Genomic DNA, 24980 nt, shown 5'->3' with positions numbered 1-24980 from the left:
CATTTGTTAACTGTGTTAAATGAAGTTGTTAAATATATTAGTCTCAAAAGTTAACAAAAGTTTTAGCAAGTGTGTTTTGGTCACCTCGGGGCTGGAGGGTTTGGAGGGGAAAGCTTCACTCAGGACTGCAGCACTGGCATTGACAGAATGAGCTAATTCCTGCTCCACCACCTTATGAGTCTTTGCCACCTCCCGGATCCTACAAAACATGATAACCACACATTCAGCAGTAGCAGCATAACACACATTTCCTCTCCATATAAGCCCTTAATACATGGTTTTAAATGTAATTGTGAATATACAATTACTTGTGAATCAATACAAGGAAGTGTCACATTTCTAAGCATTAGAAGTAACAGTAATGGGTGTGGTTTCAAGGTAAAATGGTTAATTTCTTTAATAGCCCACAAAGAGTTTCTCACATTTGTATGCATTGATATCCACTCTGGTGTGACATTCCTGTTGGGTTACAAACTATTTTTGTGCAAGTGTTATAGACTCTTCATACAGGCACACACAGACACACCTATAGATGAGTGAGTCGGCCACTAAGCCAAGCTGCTGGACCTGTGCACATTCCTCCTCCGTCAGATACTCCATGGACTGCTGGGAGTTCAGTCGGGGCCGGGCCGGGCGGCTGTCTCCTTTCCGCTTGTCTTCCCACGATTTCAGCGTGCTCTCGAACGCCTAGTGTAACAGCAACATACAATGAATGTTGGCATCAACATATAATGCAGAGCATCTACACTAAAGTTTGGGGCAGAAGTTTTTAGGGGGGGATGGGTACAATGGTCTAGTTACTAGTCTCTGTCATTGATAACAATTAGAAATGTTTCTTGAGCTCTAAATTAGCATATTAGAATGATTTCTTAAGGATCATGTGACACTAGCTATGTTTACATGCACACTTTTTGTTTGAATCCGAGCATACTGTTTACATGAACACTAAATAATGTGATCGGGTTGATGTGTGTGTTTTTTTTTATTTTTTGTGCATGGATTTTATCTTCTGACATGCGCACACTGGAAAAATATACAGAGTTTTCCGCTGTTGTCGCAAACTAACCACCCTCCTTTTCTTTGTTTTAAAAAGCAGACTTAATATTTATCTGTTTCAGGTTGATGAACACATAAAGCTTTGTGTCATGCAAGCAGAAAAAACACCCCCTCCCAACCCCAAAACAAGGCGTCTGTGGATGCGAGTCTGAAGCAAGGACTGTCCTGCAGCACTTCACAGATAATGAGTGGAAGGAGAATTTTAGAATGACATGACAGTCATTTATGACACTTTATTCAACAACAACAGCTAGTTCCATGTGTCATACGTCATTATGAAATTTCAACGTCATTGCAGACTTTTCCAGGTTCAGTTTTTAATCCGATCAAGGTTCCATGTAAACACAGCTAATAAAATGTAGCTTTGCCATCACAGGAATAAATTACAATTTAAAATATATGAATTAATATATAAACATTAATATACAAATAAATGCAGCCTTGGTGAACATAAGAGACTTCTTTCAAAAACTTTTAAAAAATGTTACCACCAACCCCATACTTTTTAATGATAGTATATGTACGTTTATCTGCAAAACTAAGCTGATAAAGCTTGTTTTTCTGGTGAAACTGACATAGGAGGATTTGCTGGTTAGGTTAGTTTAATGGGGACAGGAAATCACCAGTATCCCACAAAGTGAAAAGGATCACGCAACACATAGGGGTGACTAGCAATGCTGGTCTGTTCAGAAAGAAGAGAAAAAAAGATGAACGAACACACACTGACCCGATCTCTGGTGAGCATCTGGGCTCGGTTCTTGTGGACGATTTGGACCATGCCAGGAGGCTGAATCCAGGCTTCACCATCCACCTGCACAGGTACGCCTTCATCACCTAGGATGGTGATCTTTACCTGCCGACACTGAGGAAACAGCCAGTGTCAAAGCACATCTGAATTAAATTACCAGATGATGCATTTTATTAAATGATTTATCATAAATTACCCATAAACATGTTCTCATATACATTAGATGACATTAATAATCAATATTTAAAAATTCACCTACCCTACACTTTTAAATAAATAAAGGTTTTAAAACACACTGTTAAATAAATTTGTTTAATAAATTAAGTTTCATTTTAGCACGGTGGAATAACACTTTTCCCAGAATGCTCTAATTTACTCTAATCTCTTCAAAATTGAGTAAATTAAGCATAATTAGTCAAAATTACTGATGCAATCATTGTGTTGTCAAAAATTTGTTTTGGACAAAATTTGTTTCCTCTGTTGTGTGACTTCTGAATTTCTTTGAATTGCAATTCAGTAAATTTCTCATCTTGTCACTCTTATTCAAATTCCAGTTAGGGTGTAGTTGAATTTAATTCATATCCAACCCATGTACTGAAGGAAAGATAATTGTTAAATTCTGCATTGTGTCCTGGTGTTCAGACCTGGGCGATGCGGTGATGCTGTAGGTTGATGACTCGAGACATGGCCATCTGCATACTGCCGAAAACAGCTACCACTTCTAGCTTCTTATCATCAAACGATGGGGCTCCAAAATTCTACACAAATACAACGGCATACAAAATTTCAAAATGTCCACCGCTGAACCACATTCTCATCATCTGAACTATACTTTATTTACACAAGTCTATATCTATCTATCTTAATCTATATGTTTTAAGATAAGCAACTTAAACTACATGAAACACAGGAAGGACCAGATGTCTTATGTGCACACTCTGACTCTTGCTGGGAAATTATATTATGACTTTACTAGACAAATACACTTTACAGGAAAGAATCTGTTACAGTGATGTAAGTTAGAGATCAGAAGGCACAAACAGGATCACTCCAGGTAGGATGGTTATCCTCTGTAATATGTGTACAATTTACAATTTATCTATTTACTAGACTTCAGTGTACTGTATATTATCATACTTATTGCATTTTCACTGTTCTATAGGCTCCCATCTTTTTCTATTTTCCACCATTTATTCCCCAAACCTGTTTCATATTGATTCCTGTTTATACGTCACAATGCACTCTGTCACACTGACAATTTATTCTTGAAAAATGATGAAAGGATGTTGATGGATTGATGAGTGGTTGTAAATGTGGTTGATGCATTTTGAAAGTCATATTTGCAGGAAGAAAGTCTGGCCAGGAGCCATTGTTTATTGGCAGCTCAGAACATTAAAAAGATGCACTGAAGACAAATGAATGGCACAGATTCATTTGTTTAACTCTGATTTTTCACTTTGTTGAACTGAACTGCCCTCCGGAAAGTAAAGTTATAAGTTCTAAACTGAAATTCGGTTGCACTGATGGACTCACATTGTCCTCTTTGGTGCCACCCCAGAAATTAATGCCTCCTGCATAGCTTGGGATGTTCAAAACAGCAAGACCCTGAAGACTCGGCAAGGACATGGGCACTCCATCACACTGCACACAAAAAGAGAGAGGGACAGAGAGACAGACAGGGAGTGTTACATGATGTACTGTATAGCTTCTCAGAACATTTGAAACATGAAAATATGACCACTTACACAGGTGAAAAAAACATCTACACATAAACACACAGTGGCAGAGCATCATTCATAGTATGTGAAGTGAAGTAAATGCTACAAAGACTACTTCCTCTTCCCATTAAAGGTCAGAAAAGGGAGAAATGCATTCAGCCCAAATGTCAACATCATGCATTCCCTTTCTCTCTGTCTGTCCAACACGTTCGTACCTCCAACTGGACTCTTTGTTCCAGGTTCTTATAGGTCTTCTGCACCAGTTCTTTGGTCCCTAGCACTCCATACCACATCATGTTTTTAGTGCGACTACTGTAATTAAAAAAAAAAAAAAAAAAAAAAGATTTCACCGTTTTAGTCAGCATTATATAAACAGCATTATCACAAAAAAAACAAAAAAAAAGAACAACAACAACAAACAAAACAAGTTTCTTGAATAAAAATTAACAATAAAAGCAAAACTGTAACTAGTAATACCAATGCCTCTGCAAGGCATTTTTACATGGATTTATTGAATTGTATTCAGCAATTCTCAAACATTTCTTCTCTCTAACCTGCACTTTTTGGGGTGCTCATCTCTCTTGTTATTGAACTCCAAAGATATTTTGGCATCCAGCCCGATGCCAAAATAGTTATTCATCACACACTTTTCTGTGCACTGCCTGTGGAACAGAGAGACAAGCATGATGAATTGTGTAAGCTGAGTCACAAAAGGACTGACTTCTGAATAAAAAAGTTTTTTGGAGTGCTAAATAAACAGGAAAGGTGGATGTATTCATCATACATCATTCAAATGAAAATTTATTCATTTATAGATGAAACTGTTGCAATGTCACACAAGCAACTGTATCTTATAGTGATGGATATGAGGAGTGCAGCCTTGGTGAGCATAAGAAACGTCTTAAAAAAAAAAACTAAAAATGTAAAAATTTTCAGCTAATCTAGAACAGCTCTTTTCAGCTATATAATTATGTAAATAATGCTAACATTGTAGACATGAGCCCTATAGCCTATAGATAGAAAGGTGTCTACTGAAGAACTATGTATGGACTATATGAAAAAAGATTTATGTCCACTGTACATTTTAGGACATCCTCAGATCTCAGTCATACAATGAAAAGGCATCATGCCTCAGACTAAAAGGATTCAGTCACTGGACAAACCGGCATTGCGCCTCAGACTGAAAGGCTTCAGGTCTCAGGAAAAATGACATCAGGTGTAAGGTCTCGTACAATTAGGCATCAGACGAAACTGACTCGGACATAAAGGCATCAGGAAGCGAATTGCTCAATGTGACACCACATGCACGCAGTTTCTAACTGTTAAATGTTACACTAAGTTGTATAAAACATATCCCACTGAGATTATTTTGTAATTTATATTATTCGCTAGTTTTATTTGCATGTATAAAAAGTTAGCTAAACAACACATTGCAACTAGCTTGCATTGCAAACTATCGTGAACACTTACGAAAATTAACTATGGTTTTATTATAGTAAAAGTGAGGTAACTATGATTTTTTTGTCAGATTAATACTATTTGTATAACAATAGTTTTACTACAAGTACCATAAACTATAGTGTAGCAAAACCATGATTAATTTGTGGTTACCATAGTTAACTACAATTACCATGTTTTTTTGTTTTATTTCTAGTAAAACCATGATTAATTTTCCTAAGGGAAGTAAAAAATCTTTCGAGCTACTAGACCAGCTGCTTTGTGTACAGAGGTTACCAAGGAACGACTTTATTTCTGCTGTTCAGTGCCACCTACTGTCAGAGAGTTAATTATATTTTAATTCAGTTAATTGCTGTTTTTCTGCAGACCAATGTGAAAATCGCCATGTTCTTTACTGTATAGAACCTAACCAGTGTAATATTTCATTAAAGCTGTAAGAATAAAATATACCCCCCCCCCCCCCCCCCCCCCGCTTTTTTCATTCGTTTTTAATGCTCGAATAAATAGCCTACATGAATACCATCAATAGATAGATTCTACATAATTAACATGCACGCACACACACCTTACTTCGATTTGGGAATAGTTACAGTTAAATATAAAAAAGCGGGAGAAAGAAAAATACAACTGAAGATGGCATTATGATGGGATAAAAGCCAATAGAAAGTTATACAAAAAAAAAAAAAAAAAAAAAAACTGATGCCTTTTAGACTGATGCCTTTTTTTCTGAGTCCATTTCGTCTGATGCCTTTTATTCTGAGGCTGTTTCGTCTGATGCCTAATTGTACGAGACCTGACACCTGACGTCATTTTTCCTGAGACCTGAAGCCTTTCAGTCTGAGGCGCAATGCCGGTTTGTCCAATGACTAAAGCCTTTTAGTCTGAGGCATGACCCCTTTTCGTTGTATGACTAAGGTCTGAGGATGTCCTAAAATGTACACCGTACCACTGAGACTGTGATGGACTAGTGTGTCGGTGAGTGGAATAGCAAACACTGTGGGATATTACACTGTCAACATGGTTTTAGAACTACTGGAGCCTAAGATGTTATTACTGCACTACTCTGGAGAAAGATAAGAGCTCTGTTGTGAGTGTTTGCATAGTCTTACACAGACTCTTCAGAGAAAAGCACAGTGCCGAAGCTCTCTGACTTCTCCAGTAAAATAGGCGTTGTAGTGGTTGGACTCAATGTGTTTTGACCTGTCATTGAAATGAAGGAATAGAAGAGTGAGAAGTGCAAAATTCAGCCATAAGAAAAAACCTAGAATCACTACAAAAACTTCAATAGCAATAGTACAATAATAAAAACTGTGTAGCAAACTGTTCTGAAAAAAAAAAAGCTTCTAAATGAATACTGTGAACTGTAAATTTCATGAGACTACTAAAAAGAAAAAATGTAAAAACTCTAATTTCTATAAAATCTACTCAAACACTTGTGTAACATCTTACGTAACTGATTTGAGTAAAACCAATTAAACACACATTAATTAACACATACAAATCTCTTACAGTCTATAGTACTACACAAAGTATTTGAGTAGTTTGCATGTGAATTTCGAGCTTAAAAACTCTTTTCCAGTTGACTGAACAAATACTTGTCAATTAAAGCTAAAGTTATTTTCTTTGAAAGAACTCAAATTAAAGTAAGCTCAATTGATTACACACATTTGTTCAGTAACACAGACAAGAGATTTAGTAAAACCAGCATCTGTAAAAGTTTTTTTTTTTTGTTAAATTTTCTTTTTTAGACTACTCATTTCATGTGATTCATTTCATGCATTCATGTGACAATGATTTATATTAAGAAATACTACATAAAAAAGATTTATTTTTTTTTTTAATGTAAATCAAAATATAAGTTAAAAATACAACAGTTCTTTATGCAAAATGGGTTGTTTAGTGCTGCCCTTTATGTGAGCTAATGCAGTGTTACGCATGTTGATATAGTTGATGTTGCTCCTTCAAGTGATCCTTGGCCTTTTCTTTTTTCACCTCTCCCTGCTTACACAGACAGTTCTGAGGGACGACCTTTTCTAGACAGTGTCTGGGTTGCATGATGTAATTTCCGGGGCATACAAACATATAGTTATTTTTGTATCCTCCCAATTTAAACATATAATTTTATGTCTTCTGTATTTGGAATGCTCTTTAGTCTGAATTTCTACAGCTGACCTTCATATTCACAAAATGAGTAATGATCCTTTAACCGTGGGGTTTTAATTCAGGGACTTTGGTGGTTGTTTTAATGATCCTCAGGCCATCTGCAATTTTCATTCTTGTAAAGGTTTGCAATTGTGTTAAGAACATCTTTCATATATCAAAATGCCAATATTTGAATGAGCTACAGCAGAGGAAAATCTTGAGAAGACTGAGGATCCAATTACTAGGCAACATTTATGAATATTCATGAACTGATTTTGTCACTCACGTGGCTCCGCCTCTTTGAGGTCCTCACTGCTGCCTCTTTTGATTGATGAGCAGGAGGACATTCTCTGTACCTGGGTGTGTCTGTTCTGCTCATCCACCACTGAGAGAGAGAGCAATCAACAGCAATCTAATTAAATATTGGGTAAAGTGTCCCAGAAGCCACTATAACATTCTGTGTACTTTCCTGTACATTTTCAAGCCACAGATCTTAGTTTTACCTTATTTAAATGCAATCACGGTAAACACAGTAGAAAGTAAGAGGTAAAATGTTATTCACTGAAGCCTTTTTGTGTTTTTCTCTCTGGGCATGTTTTGAACATGTTATCTCACAATTATCTTCACGAAGTACAGAAGTTTAGCCTTACAGTACTCTACAATGCTTGAATGATGTTCTCTTTGATGTTTATTCTATATTTTCTAACACTGGCCCAAAATACAATGACTTTCCACTTCCACAGAAGAATGCACTCCTATATGGTGAGGAATTACCTTTTTCTGCCTGATCTATGATTTGTCGGAGTGCTTTCTTTAGGCTGTTGGCCCTCAGCATCAGCTGCTCTCTTGATCTGAAGGGTCTGGAATGATCAGCGTCGCTCTCATCTGGTGAGATGGACCCAGCTGGTACCAGCTGGGCATTGGCGTCTTCGCTGAGAGCCTTAACCAAAGAGTCCAACTTCTCGTTCAACATGGCACACTGAGATAGACACACAAGAACAAATCAAAACAGTTTTCTTGGTTTCTGCTGAGTTTATAAAAACCAAACACATTTAACTCTTCATCTGACTCTTCATTTAACTGTTTGTTTGACTGTTTGTTTAGCTATTCATTTAATCTTTTGACTGTTAATTCGTTCATTATTTGACTCTTCATTTGGCTCATTGTTTGTTAATTTTACTTAACTTTTGATTGTTCCTTTGGCTTATTAATTGACTTTTAACTCTTCATTTGTCTATTTAACCATTCACATGTTCTTTTGACTCATCATTTAACCGTTTGCTCACAATAAGAAGAAGAAAAAAAAAAACCTCACAAGTCTCCTGCTTTACCTTTTTTGCCATAGCATCAGCCTCCTCTTTATTCTCCGTGGCCCGTTCATAAGCTTTGCCGACCTCAGTCACAAAATCATTAACTGTCCCACAAAGAAACCTGTGAATGAAAGAGATAGGAAGACAAAATGTAGAGGTTCAAAAGGATGTTTAAAAAATTATATTCATATACTATAAACATAACCCTAACCCTAATTCATAAACACAAACCAACTGTTTACTCACTTAGCAGATGATATAACATCACTGTGTTTGTCAGAGTCCAGGATTTTGGTCAAGTGAGTGGCAACAGAATCAGCATATTGTGTAATCTGGATTTCAAAAACATCATTTTAATGTGGAAAATCTCATTTAAACACAGTTTACACTTTGATTTGGGGTTAGTAAGATTTTTTATTATTGTTTTTAAAGAAGTATCACAAAAATACAGTAAAAACAGTTCTTTCAACTCTTAAAAAATGCTTAACAAATATTTTTTATTATTATCAATGTTGAAACGGTTGTGCTGCTTAATATTTTTGTGGAAACCTTGATGCACTTTTTTCTGGATTCTTTATTTTTTTGCTACTTTTGATCAATACAATGCATCGTTGCTGAATAAAAGTATTCCTGACCCCATGCTTTTGCATGGTAGTGTACTGTAACGTCTTAAAAGGGGATGAGTATTCACATTAGCTATGGATTAAAAAAAAATGATGTTCATTTTGTAATATTACTTATGTGTTTATGCATTTGAAGGTCACCTGTAGGGGGGAGTCTAATGGGTCCTCCTCCTTTACAATTGCTGGAGTCTGTTTGGTGGGCACTTCATAGGTCATCACACTCCATCTGGGACACACACATTCAGGAACAGAGAGATGAGTTTGATGAGAGTCATTCATCCACTCATTCTCCTTCTTTCTCTTTGTCTCTCACCTGTCCAGCATCTTGGTTGTAGCTCTCTCCAGTTTCTCCAGTATCTGCAGCAGCTGAGCATCATCATCACAGAGTCCTCCCCATCCCAGGACACGCGCTAGGTCATTTCCTGTGCCCAGCGGTAACACGCCCAGCTGGCACTGTTACACAACACAACACAACACAACACAATAAGAGTGTACTTCTGGCTACTTCAAGAGCTAAAGATTACACAAAATAAAAATGGACCCTATGTACAATACCGTTCAAGAGTTTTTAAGTCTCTGATCATTTTTTCAGGATTCTTTAATGAATAGAAGCATTTATTTGAGATCTTTTGTAACATTATAAATGTCTTTAATGTCACTTTTGTTAATTTAATGTATCCTTGATGAATAAAAATACTAATTACTTTCAGAAAAAAAGAAAAAGAAGAGAGTAAACTGTATGCGAACCCGAGCGCAAATCAGATTGCTGCGAGCTTTGTCAAGAGTAATATCACTTAAAATACTATATCATACACATTTTCTACTATTTGATAAGTCTGCAGAGTTTCTACAGGTTTCATCAAATCTAATTTAATGCTTTTAAATGGCAATTTTTTAATGCCATATATATATATATATATATATATATATATATATATATATATGCCGCTAAATGTTGATAGATGACGACATAAGGCAATTAGAAAATTCATCATGTCATTGTTGTATTCGCATTCTGCCAAGTGTCAGCCCTTTACATTTGTTTGCCTTCTGCTGCTACCCTTTTGCTCACATAATATATTTTAATACAGCCAAATTCCTAATAAAATTGTTTCATCTATATATTTTTTCTGTTTTTGTTGTCAGACAATATGAAATGGTGACTGAAACGCGGCCCATTAAGATTACATACAGGGCTCGACATTAAGCCTTGTCATGTGGACACACGTAAATCGGCCATTCACTTGTACGAGTAAAAGTTTTTTTTGTGGTGGAAATATAAATTTGTTCTGAAGCAATATCCTTTCAGAATATTGCAGCTTTGACATATATAAATCTGCATATTTTTGATTGATTACAACTGCATTAAATAATGTTATGGGATTGTTTTAAATATTGTTTGAAAATACAAATATGAAATGTTGGGGGGGAAATAATACTTTTAAAAATGAAACTAAACAACCAGTAGGTGGCAGCAAGTAACCGTCTTAATGAGTGGGTCATTGATTCATTCACGATTCATTCAAATGGCTGATTCATCCAAGAATGAGACAGTTGTTTATGAATGGGTCAATGAATCTTTGACTCAGCCGATTCGTTCAAAACGCTGAATCATTCAGTAATGAAAACAGCATTCTTGGTTGTCTGGTTTTGCTTACCTGTATCAAGTTATAAAAGCTCTACATTTTGAATTTTTACCGCAGTATGTTTAACGGAATTTCTTTTTGTGTGTGCTTCGCTCATGTTTCCATTTCTCCTCCAGATGCTGCGCGAGTCTCAACAGCGCAACCTTGTTACCGTCAGTACATTATACAGACTATTATTATCCACTATCGATCGCCACTTACACTAAATGTAGTAAAATCAGTCATTCTCGCGTTTTGGTAATTCCCAAGTTGCTGTTTTTTGTTTTTTGGTATTGACGTTTTAATCAGGTCCTTGTCCGGTCGGGAAAGTAAAGTTCGAGCCCTGACATGTTATAACAGCACTAAAATCCAGATTTATAGTCGAGACGTTGTCTGACAAAATCACCATACACATAAGATAAAGACATTTGCTGTGATTTTGGCTATATGTACACTCAGGTTAGAAGCAATAGTATCTATTTTATTCGTTCTCTGACAGAGCGCACATCCTCAACTGAATGCGCTGCTGAACCAGAGAGGTGCGCCTGCGACAGGAAAGCAAAATCTCGCGCTCGTGCGGTAGTACCAGCGGGTCTCGGAAGCTAGATCAGGTTAACAAGTCGCTATATTCGTCACAACGCGCTTTCTTAGAAAAAAGTCGCAAAAGGGGTCTGAAAAGGCGCTAAGTTGGCAACACTGATGCAGCCTTCTGTCTACAGGTCCCAGCCCGCCGCTGTCCAAACCGGCGTTACAGCAATTTTGCACCGGCCGGAGGCAATTACCAAACTGGTTCCGTGTGCGTATCACACCAATGCACATATTTTGCGACAGCAAATCAAAGTTATTAATTATTTAGGCTTTATTCAAAATAAACTAGTAGTATTATTTTTCTTCAAAACTATCTAAAAAATTTAATGCCTTTTAAATGCCATTTAAGGCCTTAATTTTCGCAAAATTAATTTAATGACTTTTAATGCTTTTTAATGGATACCCTGAGTCTATTTAAATGTTTTAAACCTACAACAAGGTACGATATGATACACAAATAAGTGTAAACTTTATGAATGAAATAAGGACAGCGTGATCACAAATCAAATAGCTGCGACACTCTGAGTGTCTCTTAGAAATCAGAGCTTTGACAAGAGTAATATCAACTAAGATACTACAAAATACACATTTTCTACTACTGGATATGTTTATTTAAATGTTTTAAACCTTGTACAATATGATATGTTTATCTGTCTCACTCTCTCACGGAGAAGGCAAACATTTACATATACTTTATAATTTGTTCAGGTTTGAATTTGTATGGATAGTAAAAGTTTTTTTAGCAATTTTCAACTATTGAGTATTTTCTTTCATGTTCTATAATCATCTATTTTATATCCTATTATTTGAGGTTGTGGATGATTAAATAAAAAAGTAAATAAATAAAGATTTTCCCCCTTTTATTTAATATTTAGTTTTATTGTTTTAACTACATGATATTTCAATAAATGTTATATTTATAATAATAATACAAATAATAATAATTTTATGAGTTATACAAGGCATTTGTTAAATGAAAACTAAGGAAACAGAATTACATTTAAAACGAGCTTCTCATGTTAATTTCACAAACTTCCAGTTAAAACCCAGCCCACTTCCGGATTTATCCGAATACAGATACAAATAATTTTTAAGATTGTTACAAATACAGATACAGATATGACACCGCTGCACACCCCAAGTGCACGTTTTCATAATCTTTCATTAAAATGTAAGAACTTTATTCTGGTTATTCTGACCTGTTTGTGCAGACTGAGTTTGTCCAGTTCTGAAAGAACCCAGCCCACGCTCCCATCTCCACCACACACTAGAATACGAAAGGTCTCAAACTTCTGGAAGAGACGAAGCCTGTACACATAAACAAAAATTTAACACAACAAATATGGTCCAGAGGGCAAATTCACTTTGCCAACAAAACAGAATACTATTAAAAGCTGCACTAAGATTAAAAGTACATCATGTGACGCACTAAGAATGTTACAGCTATTATATAAAAATGTTGGGTTGTTTTAAAAGCTAAGCTACTGTGAAGACAGTTTAACTGCCTTACAAAGTCTTTTAATTGATATTGCAGCATGTTATCAGCAGACATTGATCTTACCCCAGCTGTGGGCCACCGTTCATGAGGTCAAAGACCTGCGCAGGGTTCAGAAGCTGCCTAAACCTGCGCAGGAACTTGACGCCCTGGTTGTCACCACTCTTACTGTTCACCAGCACCAGTAGAGGACTCGAGCAGGATGGAATGGTGGCCTTCCAGAAGCCTGCAGTGAGCAAGGGATAATGAAGAAGGACAATGGAGGGATAGGAGAGGGGGGAGAGGGAGTGGGAATAAGAGAAGGAGAGGAGAGGAAAAGAACTTGGGAGGGGTGTCATGTTTTGAAATGTAACCATCTTTAACCACTGTCTCTTTAAGAACATAACTAACATCAAGAATGACTTTCACTGCATCCAAAATCGCATACTTTCCAACTATATAGTATTAAAAAAAAGCATGTCCGAATTCACAAGAGTAGGCGAAAAGTACCCAGATGACCTACTTTTTCCGACGAGATTCTGAAGTGTGCATACGATGGACACTTTACTATCCCATGAGGCCACAGGAGAGGATTTATGAATGGCAGTGAAGCGACGCAACTGACACCGGTAGGTCACGTGATAAGGGCAAAAGAACTTACTTTTTTAGTGGTCATGAAGTAATCACTTGTTCAAAATAAGTACCTACTCAAGATTCAATGTATGCGATTTCGAAAGCAGCCCATGTTATGCAAAAGCAGTATGCAAAAGTTTGAGTTCTGTAAGATGTTTTTATGTTTTTGAAAGAAGTCACAAAAGCTGCATTTATTTGGTCAAAAATACAGTAAAAACAGTAAAATTGTGAAATATTACAATTTAAAGTTACTGTTTTATATTTTATTATATTTAATTTTGTGCTACTTAATGTTTTGTGGAAACCGTGATATATTTAATTTCATTTAATTAAGGATTTTTTGAAAAAATAGAAAGTTAAAAAGAACAGCACATTTTTGAAAAATATTGTTTGATCTAAATAATGTCATTTGCAACAAAAAGCATATGACAATGCGTTATGGAGATGGCTAAGCTGATGCAGTTGCCAGGGCAACCCTTACCGTCAGAGTCGATGCTGTTGAGTGCAGTGGGTGGAATGATGGAGACCTTACATTGACCCAGAGGACAAACCTTTCCCAACTGCTCCTTACAGCTATTATGCACCTACACACAGGGAATGTATAGAGAGATACATTAATAGCTACTCACAGACAGCCGAATACCCATCGGTGTAACAGATGGAGACACACTGGTTACACAAAGTAAAACACACCTGTATAAATATGATGTCATATTATTTCCTGTAAACTCTGGGTGTTTATGTGGTATTTCTAGTTGTTATGGTTACAGAGTGAAGTGTGTATGATGCAATATTGTGGGTGTGGGTGATATACAGCACTGTAATCGGTTTTACAGAGTGGGCAGGAAGGCGACGTACGATGGCTTTACACCAGAGGCACCGCCAGTCCTGTAGTCGGCGGACGCTGCCACAGTTTCGGTCACACACCACACACTTAGCACTAACCGGCAGGTTCCCCTCCAACCACTGGTGAGGCATTGATACCTGTACACACAAACACACTAATTTAGGTACAGAATACCACTGAGACCATATGCAAGTAGAAGTTAAAAGATTCACTTACCCCATCCTCATCCTCAATGATGTCATTTCCTATGGACGCCAGAGTGGTCCACTTACAGTTATTTGTGGATCGTACGGCACAGCGCTTGTGGGCTTTGAATTTACACACTAACACACATTTAGAGAAAAGATGACATTAAATAGATCATCACTTGAACGTGATAACAGGTTAAGGGCATTGTTCGTATTTATGAGTCATTGATTACGCTCTAAACAAACAACGTCATTGTTCGTTCTACGAGCAGAATAAACAATGCATGAAAAAGTAAATGGCACCAAAAGGAAAAATTCAAACAAATTGTTCATAAAGAATAAGAGAGCGAAATATGGGAAACATGAAACACTTAGACGATACAAAAAAAGCTTTGTGTTTATGTTTACCTTCACAGGAAAGACCATGAGAGGTGACCCCCGGCAGAGCCTCTCGACACACGTTGCAAAAGGTGGGCCGGGCGTGAGAGCAGGCGTACCAGTTATGCATCCCTGAGAAGTGCTCCATGTTAAACTGACTGGCCTGTGATCAGTAAAATCATGTCAACATCACTGCACTATACACATCCAAATAATAAGATCTGCAGTGGTTCTCAACCAGGGGGCCTCAGCAAGCTTCCAATGGGGCCTCAAAATGAGGCTATGTTCACACTGCCAGTTTTTGGGATTGACAACGGCATTTACTTACAGGTGTGAGTCTCGAAATGTCCTGTTCAAACAGTCTGTATGAATGTGCAAATGGGAGTCAAGCCCATATTCTCTTACCAGTAACCATAGCGACAGTGACCAAAAGTATTATCACTTTTGACACGATAAAGGTGATGATGTGATGATACACGGGGCAACTTTTTGAGCAATGTTGCCGGGCAATGTTGCAGAGCAATTTTGTTTGGGCACTTTCCCATTGAGAATGAGCAACAAATTTCTATCTGGATACTTTAGATAGGTCGTAGGCAATTTTTTGAGATGCACATTCAATTCAGTTCAATTCACATTTATTTGTATAGAACTTTTCACAATACATATCGTTCCAAAGCAGCTTTACAGAAAATGCTTGTGCCTACATTACAATTTAGAGTGATCTGTTATTATCAGAGGTGACTGTGTCCAAGTAATGTTATTTCAGAAACGTACATATACAAATCACGTAGTTAGCTTATATAATGTATTCATTTTAGGCAGAATGAATGAGCTCACTGAAGTAATTATTACAAGTTGTGAACATAATAATTACAATATATAGACAATTTTTAACTGAACCTTTAAATGATTTTGGATGGGTTTAAAGGTGAAGGTTCAGACACTGACCTCATAAGTCTCCCATTTCTGTACAGACTTCAAAGCACTGATCCAGTCTTCCATCTCCTTCCTGCTCTCCGCACACAACATCAGCTTACGGAATGGAGTGATAACCTGGGAGAGAACGAGAGACATATAAAAAGTGTGAGCTAGAAATGAACCAACTAATGAATGGAGCTGTGTCTCAAAATTTAGTGAGATACCAACATAAATCTAGACATATTTTAAAAAATTGTTTGCTAGGTTTTGATAAAGCCAATGAAAAGAGGTTTTGCTTACTGTGAAACTGTTGTTGATGTTTTTGGTGCTGGTCTCGGCCACGCTGGCATCTGAGAGGTCGACCTCATCAAATATGAGAGACTACAACAATAAAGTAGCATGTTTTTGTCACCAACAATCAAACAATCACCTATATTCAGCACCACCTGAGGTTCAATGTACCCCAGAGGGACCATGTTTTTACCTTTGAATCTTTGGCATAGTAGAGAGTTCTGCCTCGCAGTTTAAAATATCTCCTCTTCCATCTCTGAAAAGAGCTGGTCTGTTTCAGTAGAAGACCCTCCTTTACACTCTTCTACAAAACAATGCAGACAAAGAAAAAAGAAATTAAAAATGTGTACAAGACAGCCATTGCAAATACAACAATGTGATTTGTTGTTGTAATAGTGTTCATGTATCTCTACTTTTTTTTTTATAATGAAACATTTTCATGCCATGCTAGAACTGGCTATTTTTAGAAACTGCTTCACAGCCCAGTGGATTTACTGGTGTTCATAAATTGCTTCTTTTGCATGTGTATGAAATTCAGTTTTCTGTTTGTTATCCTAAATCATTATAAGAAATGAACACACAAACCCCTGAGGCTCCAACTTGAATTAACAATCCTGTACTTCAAAAACAATGGCTTATCACCAGGTCCAGATGGAATTGGTGGACTTTTTTATGCTCTTTCTGGTTTTAAACATGATTATACTCTTATTGGTAGACGAAAGTATAAAATTAGACAGAATATGTATTAAACAAACATGCATGAGTTGTTTAAAGGGATAGTTCACCCAAAAATGAAAATTCTGTCATCATTTACTCACCCTCAAGTTATTTCAAACCTGTATGCAATTTGTTCTTCTGCTGAACACAAAAGAAGATATTTTGAAGAATATGAGTAACCAAACAGTCGATGGGCCCCATTGACTTCTATAGTATGGAAAAAAAAAAGAAAAAGAAAAAAAAAAATACTATGGAAGTCAATGGCTACCGTCAACTGTCTGGTTACCATTATTCTTTAAAATATCTTCTTTTGTGTTCAGCAGAAGAAAGAAATTCATACTGGTTTGGAACAACTGGAGGGTGAGTAAATGATGACAGAATTTTCATTTTTGGGTGAACTATCCCTTTAATAGCTTTGTTAATGATATGTTTGAATACTGTGGAGATTTCTACTTATCACTACAGTGTGATAACAGATTTTTACACAAATTGCCAATTACTTCAGGGGAAAACACTTATGAGAACTTGCATGTTTATTGGTAAAACTATTTATGAGCCTCTATCAGATTTACCATAACAACACCATCAAAACAGTTTGATCTCTCTGTAACGCTTTCCTTCTCCCCTTCCTTAATTGTTTATAAGAAAATACTGGTTTATCGTAAAGGCGTTACAGTAAGCATATAATAAAACCTGATCTGTCACCTAGCAAAATTCCTGACTCAAGTGCCAAATACACTGAAGGAGGAGCTGCCACCTTTCCATAAAGTTCACTATGGATCTCCAAATCATGCTTAGGTCTTCAATTCATTTCTGACTTTCATCATAAACATTGACAATTCTGGTCTGAAGGGCAGAGCAGCTAAAAGACTTTCAAGAAGTCATCAAATACAGCTGTACTTCATGGCACATAAGCAGTAAAATCAAATCACAATGCAGTCTGTCCTTTTCTAAACATGCAGGGCTTATTCTGTGCCCTCTGATGACGTGAGATGTTGATTTCATGAGTGTATCGTGACAGAACACCGCCAGCAGCTCGGTCAGCAGTGAGACAGGCTGATGGGACAGAAAAGACAGCATATCTGTCTCTCGTGGTTCTATCATGCTGAAAACAAGGAGGGTGAGAGTGCTGTTGCTAATCACTAAGGAAATAAAAGTGAGTAACCTAGCCAGGCAATCTGCCAAGAGTCATGATGACGTAAACACATGAAGGGAGTGAATTCACAAAGAGACAATAAGAGACGGAAGCTGGTTTGGTGGGAAAGAAAGTATCTCTGTATCTCTCTGGCTATGTTTTCACACACTCCTAATGTGACCATAATGCATTAAACAAACTACCCTGATATGTTACATAATATATATTTTCTTATCATATGTAAATAGAAGAACTTTTAGCATTAACATTTTAACTTCTATTGTCAGTTTAAAACAATTGTCACATTTCAGGCCTTATGAAAGTCAATTGAATATACAATATATTTTAAACAATTGTGTTTTTACTTTTCTGTGTAAAAATTCATATAATGCAATTCATAAATTATTTTATGATTTAAGGGTAAACCAGTAGTGCAATTGAATTTTGAGTTAAATTGCCAAAAACGGCCTGAATTTCATCACAACTGCTCACACTGTCAACTTTGAAGAAAATCAGATATACAGCTTTACATAAAAAAATGTCTCAGATCAGAATTTAAAATGTTAATTTCAATGTGATCTGTTAGGTCACATGTAAGGATTTGAGCCACATTCAGCTGCAATGTCAATGTAACCTCTGAGTCACTTTTGCAGGTGATTATACTCTCTATGTCCCTTTCAAAGGTGTCTCATTTTCTCCACCATGACTCTCAGCAGGGCTCATAAATATATGTGAATTGCCCCCAGAAGGTAGTTAAATCTACCCAAACCTCCATTTGATAGCATAAATTAAATAATGTTTCCTTGGAGAAGTAGATGAAGGGATTGGTTTAGTCAAAGGTTTTTATTTTAAGATTAATAAAAAAATAACATAAGTATATAGTATGCATGTTCAGGGTCAGGTTTTGCTATTTTTGTGGGAACCAAATTTCCCCATAAGGACAGTAAAATCTAAAATCAATTACATTATGGAAACAAAAAATCCTTTTTTGCAAGGGTTAGGTTTAGAAGTGAAAGGTTAGCATATATATTCTAGAAAATACAATTAGGTCAAAAAACAATAAAAGTCACAAAAAAGACATTAAAAAATGTGTATGTAATATGACAAAATACTGTATGGCGGTGTGTGTGTGTAAGCTTGGTGAACGTGATTTCCTCCAAGTACAACATGTCCTGGATCAACATTTCAATCAACCAATCAGATTTTTACAACCAGGGTTAGGTTAGGTTTTACATCACTGTTATTCACCTATCATTTCCCTCTGATTTTAGGGATAAGTTATGGATAGGGTTAGATTTAGGGGTAGGGATAGGGTTAGAACTACATTTTTGGACAGGAATGTTGTTCCAGGATCAACAAAATATGTAGATCCAGGAACATGTCAAAATCACAGTGACCATGCAGGATTAAACTTCTGGATATCTGCCAGTGAAGCTTCCCTGTACAGCAAGACAAACATCAGACCCAGACATCACTCACTCCATCCTTTCAGAACAGAGCTGGTTTCACATTCATAAAAGATGAGGACATCTCTGATCCATCACAGTGTGCAAGCACACACACACACACACACACACACACACACACACACGTGCGCGCGCGTGCGTAGGTTTGTTTCGCTATCTTAGTGAGGACATTACATAGGCGTAATGGCTTTTATACTGTACAAACTGTACATTTTATCCCCCTACACTACCCCTACTCCTAAACCTACCCATCACAGAAAACATTCTGCATTTTTACATTTTTAATAAAACATTGTTTAGTATGTTTTTAAAGCTATTTTAAATATAAGGGCTCATGAAATGTCCTCATATTTCATGTTTACGTTGTAATATCAGTGTAATACCTATGTCATTATTCAAATTTGTGTCCTCATAAATCACAAAAATGCGTGCACGCACACACACACACACACACACACACACACACAAACACACACACACACACACACACGCACACACACACACACACACACACACAGTGATGTCAGGTGGTGACTCAGAGGAATCTCACAATGATTGCTATTTTTGTTTAATCTCTACCTCTTCCTCTCCTAATCCTCCTCTCTCTCTCTCTTTTAGTTCCTCTCAAATCCTCAGTTTCTGTATTCACCCTGCTCTTCTATTTCTCATTTCTCTCTTCTTTCTTGCGTCACTTCGGCTCTCCCTGTTCATTCCCTTCTCTGTTTGCTGTCATTCTCTCCTTTTTCTTTTTTATCCTCTTTTTTTGTCATCTCTCTCGTCTGAAGGGCACAGTGCCTCTGCAATGCCCTACATAGAGCTGGAACTACAAATCCCATGATTCCTTTCAGCAAAGCTGATTAGATCCAAGGAGATATAAAACCTGGAGAGGTATCTGTCAGCATTCCCATTTATCTCAATGGCTAGTGTATGTGGCCCAGAAGTACACAGACTGGATGCTGCCATTTCATTGGTAAGAGTTGTGATGTTGGCAGGGGCATACTGATTTAAAATATGTCAGAAACACTGATATTTATAAAGAGAGAGAAAGAGAAATCAGTGAGCGGTAAGCAAGTCTTTAGCAAATGTTGTTGAATCACTTAACTTTAACTTTACTAAATCACTTAACTAGTTTTGAACTATTTAAAAAAAAAAAAAATCTGATATTTTGGGTTTATTGCTCACAGCATAATTATTTTGTTTTGTTTAGGTGACTTTTATGATTCCTTGAATGCGTGACATGTCGTAATAACAAACGCCTGAATTGGAAGTCATTTGATGGAGTTTGGGTTCCTTGCCACTATTGCCTCTGCCTTGCTTAGTTGCCAGGGACACCCCAAGTTTCACATACAAGGCTTAAGACTAGTCCCAGATTAAAATGCATGTCTGAGCTGTTTTAATTGAAAGCAACTCTTCAGTGCAAGTGTATGTCAGTGCCATTGTTTTGTCTCAAGATGCACACCATGCACACAAAATGTTTTTTTTTTTTTTTTTCCTAAGGCATGTTTTTAACAGCCACTTAAATGCCCTAATTACACTAGGGCCTAATCCTGGCTTAATCAAAGACCTGTCTGTAAAACTGGGCCAAAGTATATTTGTGTAATTTGACATATTTAATTATTGCTGATTTGAATAATATTCTGAGATTGCTTTTCACTGTTTTTATTCATTTTGAGGAATGATGACTCTGTTTTGTGCAAATGAGATCAGTAAATGTATGCTCACATTTAGTCAAGAGCTACAATAACCATCACGTTTACACAGTGCACACAACACCTCTGCACTTACTCCCAATTTCTCTAAACATGGGGACAGGAGATCTGTCAGACTATAAATGGGACTTATAACTTTCAGACTTTAACTTTTGTTACTTATTTGAAAAAGTATCACAAATATTTTTTTTGTATTTAAAAGTAATGTTAAAAGTAATCTGATAACTCGCATTACTTGTAATGCGTTACCCCCAACACTGTTTATGCCATCTATCAGAAGGAAATAACAGTCACAGCTAACCAGACAAACCTTCACCCCTTGATTAGATCCACTAGTCCAGTGGTTCTCAAACCTGTTCTTGAGTACCACCAGCCCTGCGGATTTTGTATGTCTCATCTATCACACCTGGTTCAACTCATGAGCTCATTAGTAGAGACTGCAAGGCCTGAAATGGGTGTCTCAGATATAGCAAAGATGTTTTTGGGTAACAGCCAAGAGGAGGCGCTTCGGTAGCGCGGCAGCCATTTTGGGGTGAAAATGCCACTAGGACAATAGAATCCATCACATCTTACGCACCCAAAATCAGCGAATCTCACAGCCAAATCAGAAACGCAATAGAACATTTCTTAAATTCAGTAAATTTTATGACACCTGCAGTAAAAGTTGTATTGTCTTTACCTATATATGTTTTATGTGATCAGTTGTGGAATCCAACCATTACACATCTGAGGTAACGTAGTTAGCCTACTTTGAGTATTTCCATTTTATGCAACTTTACATATTTACTATTAATAGTAAATTAATAATTAATAAAGTTAAGATCATTATGTTTGTAGCGTGATTCATCGGATTAAAACATATATAGGCAGACCTAGTGGAGTAATATAGTAATAGTAAATTACTCCACTAGGTCGGAAATACGTTTTAATCCACTGGATCACGCTACAAACATAATGATCTTACAGAACATGATGCATTGCTGTGTCTGTTATCCCATAATTGCCACTTTTGGACAGAGTGGCTGTGTTTTTTTGTTTACATAGTCTTGCTTTAACGGACAAAAACAGTTTCTGTCAAGCTGTTATATTCTATTATATATTTATTGTCCAACATTCCCAATTTTTCTGATGCATGTCCTTAATTTAATTTCATATGTTGGTATTAATTCAGTGTTTATAATGCTAATACTTGAACTTCAAAGAATTTTAACCCAAACTGACTGGGTTTCTAGAGAGCAAAGGTTTTCTGAAAAAAGTGGAAGACTTAAACACAAAGTCTGTAAAATAAACTGTTAAAAGGATTTGATGATCACTAGAGATTTTATTCTGTGTTCATTCAGGTTGGATTTTAGCTTTAATGTACTTTTTTTTTTTTTTTTAACAAAGCAGCTGTTATTGCAATAGAAACTATTGGACTGCCGAGTCGCTTTCACCCCAAAATGGCGGAAACGCAGGGCTGCTGCTGGGTGCCGGTGTTGCAATGGAACGTTCTATTGAGTTTCGCATCTTGTCAGTGTATATTCTTTGGATATAAGGAGATATACAAATTGTGCAGGGCTGGTGGTACTCCAGGGGTGCTTCTCAATACTCAAATTATGCTTCCTCGATTCCCCGCGCCTACATCCTCCAGCCTGTGACCCGGAAACTGATCGAAGTCAGCCATCTTGAAGGACATCTCAATTCTCTAAATGCACCATGAGGAGGTGAGGAACGAGGAGTGTGGAAGCTTCCTGAAGAACTATGAGTGAGGATACACAGGTGTATCCTTTGCGGAAGTCTTTCTCGTCGAGAAACCTGGCGCACGTATTCATTCTCCTCCCCCTTCATATCTGTCAGAATAATTTAAATGTATGCGAGGAAAGGAAACGAGAATGCACAAATAAGAAATGAGAAGCACCCCAGGACAGGTTTGAGAACCACTGCACTAGTCTGTTGTTCCCATGCAAACGCATGGCCTTGTGGTGCTGCTGTGGTGTGAAAAATAATTATAATTTAGTTCAATTCAGGTTTTCTCTGCTCTGAAATAAACCTACTTTTTTCTAAACTATGGCTTTTGCTTAAGAAATATTATTGAAAGACTTCTTTTAAAAAAAACTACTGAGATTTATATGTCATCCTCTGACCTCTGAATTGCTTTTGAAGTGTATCTGAGTGTCTTTTTAAGTCAAAGCAGTACAGCTATTAGAACAATCATCTGTCATTATACTTATAATGTGACTCCAACCCTGTAGCAAATATGCAATTTGTGATAGTGAAAGAGAGAGAGAAAGATAAATATGTAAGGGAGCAATTGGAGAAAATGAAAAATAAAGCATATAGTCCTCAAAATATTGAATCCCAGTGCAATAAAAGCATAATGAACAAATGTGTATACTCCAAAAAATTCATTCTTTTGTTCATTCGAGAGATAAATAAAATCAAATGCAGGGAATCTTAATGAAGTGTCCATTTAGAAGAAATCAACCAGAGAGTGAGTGAGTGAGACATAACCTAACTGCCAAATGCTTAAAATGAGTAAATCAAAATATAGTATACATGTTACCCGTTCTGACCTTAATGGAAAAAATAGCACTGCTTCAGCACTGTGTCTTAGAATGGCTGAATACAATCACCTGAAAATCATAGCTCAATTTCAGTCAATCACCCTTATCTATCAGTTGCCACGGAAACACCAATGAGCTGTCAGCAAACAAAGCTGTCATTCAAACAGTCAGCGTTCCAAAGGCGTGAACAAACATTGTGCAGCACTAACAGCATGCAGGGCAATAAGCTGCACTACCCAGAAACATAGGTCAACATTGTTTTGATATTTTTCTATAAAAAATAATGAAGACACTTTCTTTGTTAAGCACAGATCTTAATCATCAAAAACCCAGACTGTTTTTTCCCTTAAGAAATCCCTCGTTGATTCACATATAAAACATCCTCTTTTGCTCCTTCTGGACATTTCATAAATAATTACAGAACTGGGCTGATGCTGAGACCTCTAAAGCTTTGTTCAGACAGGCAGGAAAAATCTGATGTATTTGGACATACAGTATCTGACTCATCGGTCTATAGCAGAGAACCAAATGAAATCTGATTTTTAAATCACAGCCATATACAGTTTGAAATCCAATCAGATTTTTTACAAATATGTCAGTCTGAAAGGTCAGGTTGTATTTCAAATAATATTTTTGTGAATAATGACTTAAATTTTGTTTTGCTCTCCACAGAAGGCTTTTATGACCTTTATGTAACATTATACAAACTACTCAATATTGTCTGGAGCTGTGTCTGAACACCCTCATATTCACTTACACTTTTCTCACATAGCAAACTTGTGCATTGAAGTCAGCAATGCCTCTGTCACGTTCTCTCATGTGCCTTGTGAGTTCATATATGAGCAGAACAAAATTTTCATTTATCCATCCTCACTGGCAGCTGCTCTCAGCTGTCATGAGTAAGTCTCTTGACATTGCACTGACGCTTACATCACTATAGCAACTGATGCAGATATACCGGAAATTGACTACACATTCTGAACAAACAGATCAGATTGCATCACTTACCGTACAAAATGACAGTCCTTAAGATCAGATCGGATTAATATGCAGTGTGTTTGATTCCAGGCTCTGTATGTATGTGTATGTGTGTCTAATAAAACAGTCTGGGTGAGATGGCACAGTCTGGTTAAAGTTGAGTTAGAGCCAGACCAATTACCCAAAGCGCCCACAGAGACTATGAGTCCCTTTCACAGCTAGTAATTAACCTAATGAACTGATTACAGCCCCTGCAGTACATCCTACGATTTTGTGTGTGCATGTGCGATCTAATTAGAGACTAAATCACACAGCCTGAGAATTTACTACCTCTGAGGTGTCGCCCTGGAGAAGCCAAGACTCATTCAGTAACAGTGTCAGATCCTAAACATGCAGTGTGCTAATGGAAACTGCTGCACACATACAATTCACAGG

General features: G+C 36.8%; 1 protein-coding gene across 2 annotated transcripts in view; it reads right to left on the bottom strand.

The window, feature by feature from the left end:
* si:dkey-172j4.3 (diacylglycerol kinase delta) overlaps positions 1-24980 on the bottom strand; it is a 74691-nt gene that overhangs the window by 6155 nt on the left and 43556 nt on the right. For both annotated transcript variants that reach the window (XM_051900701.1, XM_051900700.1), the window contains 23 exons: positions 16191-16301; positions 16007-16087; positions 15737-15841; positions 14819-14951; positions 14439-14545; positions 14234-14359; positions 13857-13959; positions 12830-12989; positions 12468-12576; positions 9369-9508; positions 9197-9281; positions 8679-8764; positions 8454-8553; positions 7897-8101; positions 7409-7507; positions 6090-6180; positions 4077-4184; positions 3738-3834; positions 3338-3445; positions 2449-2562; positions 1784-1918; positions 527-687; positions 85-199 (listed from right to left, as the gene is read on the bottom strand). In XM_051900701.1, coding sequence (XP_051756661.1) covers positions 85-199; positions 527-687; positions 1784-1918; positions 2449-2562; positions 3338-3445; positions 3738-3834; positions 4077-4184; positions 6090-6180; positions 7409-7507; positions 7897-8101; positions 8454-8553; positions 8679-8764; positions 9197-9281; positions 9369-9508; positions 12468-12576; positions 12830-12989; positions 13857-13959; positions 14234-14359; positions 14439-14545; positions 14819-14951; positions 15737-15841; positions 16007-16087; positions 16191-16301 — 2679 coding nt within the window. The remainder of the gene's footprint in view (positions 1-84; positions 200-526; positions 688-1783; positions 1919-2448; positions 2563-3337; positions 3446-3737; positions 3835-4076; positions 4185-6089; positions 6181-7408; positions 7508-7896; positions 8102-8453; positions 8554-8678; positions 8765-9196; positions 9282-9368; positions 9509-12467; positions 12577-12829; positions 12990-13856; positions 13960-14233; positions 14360-14438; positions 14546-14818; positions 14952-15736; positions 15842-16006; positions 16088-16190; positions 16302-24980) is intronic.

The sequence above is a fragment of the Ctenopharyngodon idella genome, chromosome 7 (assembly GCF_019924925.1).
Source record: "Ctenopharyngodon idella isolate HZGC_01 chromosome 7, HZGC01, whole genome shotgun sequence".
Classification (NCBI taxonomy): Eukaryota; Metazoa; Chordata; class Actinopteri; order Cypriniformes; family Xenocyprididae; genus Ctenopharyngodon; species Ctenopharyngodon idella.
The sequence above is the reverse complement of the archived record's forward strand: the minus strand, read 5'-3'. Positions and strand labels throughout refer to the sequence as shown.